Source organism: Sitodiplosis mosellana, unplaced genomic scaffold (assembly GCF_009176505.1).
Source record: "Sitodiplosis mosellana isolate CC-2019 unplaced genomic scaffold, AAFC_SMos_1.0 Smas_scaffold_7315, whole genome shotgun sequence".
Lineage (NCBI taxonomy): Eukaryota > Metazoa > Arthropoda > Insecta > Diptera > Cecidomyiidae > Sitodiplosis > Sitodiplosis mosellana.
This window is the reverse complement of record NW_022602410.1, coordinates 1,670-8,053: the sequence shown is the minus strand read 5'-3', so window position 1 is coordinate 8,053 and position 6,384 is coordinate 1,670. Positions and strand designations below refer to the sequence as shown.

General features: G+C 37.5%; 1 protein-coding gene across 1 annotated transcript; it reads right to left on the bottom strand.

The window, feature by feature from the left end:
- Positions 1 to 1,065: 1,065 nt before the first annotated feature.
- LOC129580227 (neurogenic protein mastermind-like) lies at positions 1,066 to 4,695 on the bottom strand (the record flags this gene model as incomplete). Its single annotated transcript, XM_055470457.1, has 9 exons — positions 1,066 to 1,633; positions 1,720 to 1,866; positions 1,954 to 2,074; positions 2,158 to 2,294; positions 2,405 to 2,575; positions 2,712 to 2,922; positions 3,082 to 3,296; positions 3,449 to 3,812; positions 3,898 to 4,695. Coding segments are annotated over 9 exons (2,514 nt in total), but the record flags the coding sequence as incomplete, so codon positions are not given.
- Between the last annotated feature and the right edge of the window lie 1,689 nt (positions 4,696 to 6,384).

Sequence of the window (6,384 nt, the reverse complement as noted above, 5' to 3'; positions counted from 1 at the left end):
CGACGCACGTCACCAGTTGATCGGCTGGTACACAGAACATTTCACCATTTGCTACTTCAGTCATACATTCGTTCATGCAAATCAAAGCAAACTGTGGCTCGTGTGTACGGTTTACCAGTTACAACGTGTGTGCGAAGCAGTCAAATTCTTGCGAGGTGAATTGTCGTCTTAGTTCGCGCCTTATGTACACACGTTCGTTAGAACGTACTCACGCTATACTCGCATCAACGAATATATACTACCGAAGTAGCAACTGGTAAAATGTGCTGTGTACCAGCCAAAATTCTGGTTACGCGCATCGCTGAGTTGTCTTGGATATAAATCGTTCAAAGACCGAACGAAAAGAGAAAGGAAAAAAGCATACATGTAACGCAAACAGATTAAATATGGATACGGTTAAATGCGACTAAATCATAAATTTTGATTTGAAACATTAATTTATTGCTTCTTTTTGAAACATAAGAAGAAAAGCCAATGAATAAAAAAAATTCCCATATCTATCTTGTGACAATTGCTCGGTTTACAATGACACAAAAGAAAAATATGTATTGAAAACCATTTGCGCGTTTCACAAAATTCTCTTTTTTTCTGTTTTTTTAATTAATTCGAATACTATTTCGAACGAACGAAAAAACCTATTTCCCTATGTCAATGTGCTTTGTTTGTAAGTGGTTTTGTTTTAGAATAAACACGATTCCCATTTGGAAGATACTACAAAGGAAAGAAAAAACGAATTGAATTGAAATGAACCGAGTATCAAATAAAAAATTAAATATATACAGAAAATATTCTAAACCGCATAAAGTTGACACAGATTGTTGTTCCTCTTTTTCTCTTTAAATTGGTTAACATCATCGTGTATGCCATTATTTTTTGTATTTCATTTTCTTCTGTTCGACATGCTTTTCCACTTATAAAACTAATATAAAAAAGATTTCTTCCTTTTTATTTGCTACGAACAAAATGTTTTCTTCATATAAAAATAGGAAAATTACAAAACAATTTTTAATGATGATAGTTTTATAATAATAATAATAATAATAATATAATAATAATATAATAATAATGATAATAACATATAGCAAATAGTAATTTATTATATATATATTCTTCGAAATAAAGATTGTTTTGTTCTGTTGTGTGTTTGTTTCATTGTTGTTGTTTTTTTTTTTATCTTTCATACTAAAAATTAGGAATTTTCTCAAATAATTTACAAAATATAAAAAAAAATTCAATTTTCAACGCCCACACTTCCACGGAATTCACCCCATCCGAGAGTCAGTTCAATGGAGGATGTCGTTGAAATTGAAATTTTCATTGTCAAGTGAACTAAGTAAGTCTTGTGCAGTATAGTTGCTTGCATCTCCCACGGGTAAATTTTCTAAAAATTCTAAACTATTTCCGTTGTCGTTAAAGTTAATGCTTTGCTGTTGTGACATGATGGCTGTATGACGCCAATCGGGATTCATTGCCATTTTATCGGGCACGGGATGAACATTTGGTTGTTGTCGTTGTTGATTCATGTGACCAAATTGCGTTGGCATACGTTGTTGCTGTTGTTGCTGGTTCGCATGTTGTTGGTTCCCATGCTGTTGTTGCATGAACATTTGATGTTGTGGCCGCATCATAGCACCTAAAATGATTATCGGTTACGATTCAGACTGAGATCTATTTTTCCACTTCGGATTGAGGTATTCTTTTCTTTCTCACAATTCTTACCAGTATTCGGCATGTGTTGTTGTTGTTGTTGTTGTTGTTGTTGTTGTTGTTGGTTCATCCGTCGCATATTCGCCGCTGCAGCAACTGCGGCCGCATTGTTTGGAAAGCCACGGCCCGCTTGATGCATCATTTGATTCGGTAACATTCCTGAAGAAAAAAAACAATTCGCAAAATGAAATTTTATACTTCTTTCTTGGTAAAAACAGTAGCAAAATGGTCCAAAATGTAATTTACCTTTGTATTCAGGTGGTGGAGGTCTGTTGCCCATTTGCATCGCTTGCGCTCGCATCATGTGCTGTTGCTGTTGCCGTTGTTGATGTTGTTGTTGCTGCTGTTGATGTTGCTGTTGTTGCTGCTGCAAGGAAAAATCGCGTCATTTTGACGGAAACAAAACGTGCAGATATAAAAAAAAAAAAATTACGGTCACTGTATACATACCATGACTGCTGACGTAGAAAGCATGGAACCATGCGCATTCATATTCATTCCCATTGGATTACTCATGGCTGTCATATTTTGTATGGGATTACCGCTCGCATTCACATTGTTTTGTGCCATCGCTTGAGGTAAATTGACTGTAAAAGGAAGCGAAAGAGAGGAGTCAATAAATATTCTTGCATAATTCCGCCAGTTACACCAAAAAAAAAAAATAATAGATGGATTGAAAGTTTACTTGGCAATCTACCTGGATTCTGGGCGCCCATATTCATTTGCATGCCCATTTGTGAATGTTGTTGCGATTGAGACGGTGGCGCTTGTTGATTCGTTTGCTGTGGCGCTTGTCTTTGGCGAAGTGTTTGTTGTGTGAAATTGATTGTTTGCGTTTGTGAAACGGAATACGAATCGTTGCCTGCATCTATGGAAGTCAAAATTGGTTGGAATGAATTGATTAGAATAATTGGACTAGAAAGTAGGAATATTCGGCGATGATTATTCGTATTTTGAAGAGAGAGAGAGAGAGAGAGAAGACAAATTATTGGTGAAGAGCTTACTTTGAGGATTATTATTTGGTTGCTGTACGTGAGGCTGTTGATTGTTGTTCATATTGCTTGGATTTGTATTGCATCCGGGACCAGCGTTCATATTTTGTGGCGGTTGACCTTTATTTGCATGCTGTTGATTGAAGAAGATGCCTTGCTGAGCGGCTACTGACACATTATTTTTCATATCACCACTTAAATGTAAATGTTGACCAGCTGAAACCTGTAAATAAAAGCCACAAATCAAGTTATTTAAGTTAATTCACAGTTTGAATATGTTCGAATCAAAATGTATATCAAAAACCAAAATCCGATGCTAATTTTCGGGCCATTCGCTAAATTAGAAACCGACACCAAAAATTCAAAGCTTGTGTGTACTTACATGGATGCCCGGTGAATTTGGACCATGTTGATTGATATGCAGTTGTTGCGTTTGTTTCATTTGTAATGTGGTAGTTGACTGATTGTTTGGCATCGGATTGCAATTGCCGGCACCGTTGTTCACATTTGGTTTGCCTGCATTTGGTGGCGGACGAGGTGGTAAATTATTTGCCGTATGTTGTGACTGTGCTGGATTACGACCCATAAAGTTTGGCGCTATAAAATATGTGTACAAATGGGGGATGGGGTTAAGTTTAAGCAAACAACAACAGCAACAAAAATAAAGCGAAACGTAACAGGAATAAAAAAAAAACACATTCGCTTGGGTCAATAATATGGGCGTTATGATAATATCATATATTTAATACCTATTGAATTTGGTGAACCGTATGGGAATTGTTGTTGTTTATTGAATGCATTCGGATTGAGTTTCGTTTGCATTTGTGGCGGCATATGAAGTGTTTGCTGTTGCGAAAACATCATCTCTTGTTTGGCAGCTAATTCGAATTGTGCATTGCCGCCCGTTGAATTGTTTATAAAATCGGAACTATTGAATTGACTAAAATCATTGCCAAATGGTCCCGAATTCACAATATTATTACGATTGGGATTCACTTGTGGTGCATTTTGATTATTGGCCATCGGTGATCGAACGAATGGCATTCCCATAATCTTGTGCTGTTGATGCTGTTCAGCCATTTGCTTAAGTGTTTGGGCCGGTGATAGTTCGCACTAGAGATTGGTCGAGAGAAAAAAAGAAGAAGAAGATGTCAGCAATTAGAATTAATTTCAACACATTTTCCATTAGAATCATTACCATTGAATTATTCGGCACGTTACATGTATTGTAACCACCACGTTGATGTAGCTGTTGCTGTTGCTGCTGTTGTTGTTGTTGTTGTTGTTGTTGTTGTTGTTGCTGCTGTTGCTGTTGTGCGAACTGTGCATGCGAATTATTCGTTGGTTTTACATTGAAACTGTCCAATCCGAGTTGATCGGGCTTACAGTCCTCCGTTTTGATGTCCATTTTAAGAAAATCGGAATTATTGATATCGGTGAGATCAGAGATAATGTCTTTGAATGTGTCGCTATCGTCGATGGTGTCATCGCCAATGAGATCGGGAAAGCCGGGAAAATGGCCATTGGCCGCTGCATCCTTTTCCAATGCGGCCGCACACTGTTCCAAATCGGCAAAATCGGAGTCCGGCTCTTGTTTACATTCAATCAAATTATTGGCTAAATCGTTGTTGGTTTGTGAAACGGGCGACGGTACGGCATGTTGACCATTTACGGTTGGCACACAGTTTCCGTCGTGCTGGTTATTCACATGATTATGAAGAATGACACCACCGCCTCCGCCACCACCGCCATTATTATTACCATGTTGACTACCATCACTCTTCACCGATGCATTTGTCAATGCTTTCACCGTAACATTGGTACTGATTTGTTGTGGCTGTGAATTGGCCGCTGACGTCGTAAACTCCAATTGCTGCACAATTTCCACGGAAAATTTCAAATTCTCACTACTCGTGTGCGACAGCTTATGTGGCGGCTCATAATTATCTGTAACATTTTCGGTGTCATCTAATGACCGTTTCAGGAATTTCTGCTGCTGCAAATGGAGAGAGAGAGAGAGAGAAAGAGAAAGAACAGATTTGGTTGATTAAATAAATCGGCATCAAAGTCATTGGAAGCATTAAGTTATGAGTGAAGAGAGAAAAAAAACGAAACGAGGCAAAACACACAAACAATATAATGGTTAGACAAAAGTGAATAAACGTCTTGGCTTCTAAGTCATGAGCAGTTCAATTCAATGCAGTTTTCATGCAACCATCAGTGGGCGTATGTGATAAATGAGCAAGCGAAGCAAGCGAACGACAGAGAGAAAAACATGAATACCAAACGATATCTTCACTGGAATTTGAAACTCACGGGAGATTATTTGTTGGCATACATATACTAAATATGTTTATATGTTGCGCGCAGGTGCGTTTATCTTATTCATGTGTTAACCTCATTGTTCAAAACCATTATCTGTTTGACAAAAAGGTACGCGTGTTTATTGTACACCATAATAAACGATATACTCAGCATTTATTCTGTTTTTTCGGTCGATGCTATTGTGAGCATGTCTTCCAACACACAAAGTTCTTGCTTGAGATATCGTTTCGAATGCCACTTCTTCCACGCGAGAGAGACAGAGACAGAGGGAGAGAGAGAGAAGAAAAGATGGTTGTCTCAAAAACGAGCCCAAAACCAAATGCATACTTCTTTTTCAGACCAGTCGAAAAAAAAAACGGAAGTTTAAATCTGGGCGTTTTGAGCGTACTTTCCTTCGTCTCCATTCAATTCTGGTTAAATGGAATGTTTGATTTGAAATGATCAAATCGTTTCATCATACCGGATATTCTCATTTCATCGCTTGAACGCATGCTATTTCGCCTTGGATATGGCATCATTCAGCGATTTAGTGTGACTCAACGCTCGGTAAATGATTCGTTATCTGGACAATTCTTGCAGTAACTTGCAGTAGAAAATCATAGCCTAAAATAAAACGTTCATCGTTATAGTCGATCGTTCATTCTTCGAACGAACATTTTTGGGCGCTGATTCATCGCCGTTCATACTGAGAACAAGTAGAAAATGCACAGAACAAATGCATATCGATGACGAGGGTTTTGTAATTGAATACGCTGAAACATTGAAGAATCATAATTCATTCCACTGTCGGAGCGATGACAATGGCGTTTTGACATTTTGCCATCACGACCAACGATCAACAGAACAAAAAAAAAAAACAAAACCAAATGATCGCATTTATTTTGTGGACTGACGACCGAGTAAAACATTAAAAAAAAATCGGAACCAACATTGAGACGAAAAAGAAGTAGAAATGAACGAAAAAAAAAATTAGAAAGTTCGTTTGAATTTGGATTGGTTTTGAAAAGCGACTTCAGTTTGGTTGATGTTTTTCATCCCAAAACACACACACACAGAGAGAGAGAGAGAGACAAGAAACTTTTTTTTCTCGAAAATTGGTGAAGATTTGTAATGTCTTATGCGTTTTCGCATATGATTCTTTCGCCTTTCTCCGGTATCATCATGCTCGCATATTTCTCTTGTAACAAACACACACACACACACACACACACACACACACACACAAAATTATGTTCAATCGTAATCGTGGTGCTTCACTTTCCCTAATTAAATGGAAACAACAAAGAAAACACACAAATCATCGAAACGATGTAAAATGTACAAATACAAAATTATTATTGTATAAAATAGCGTCATACGC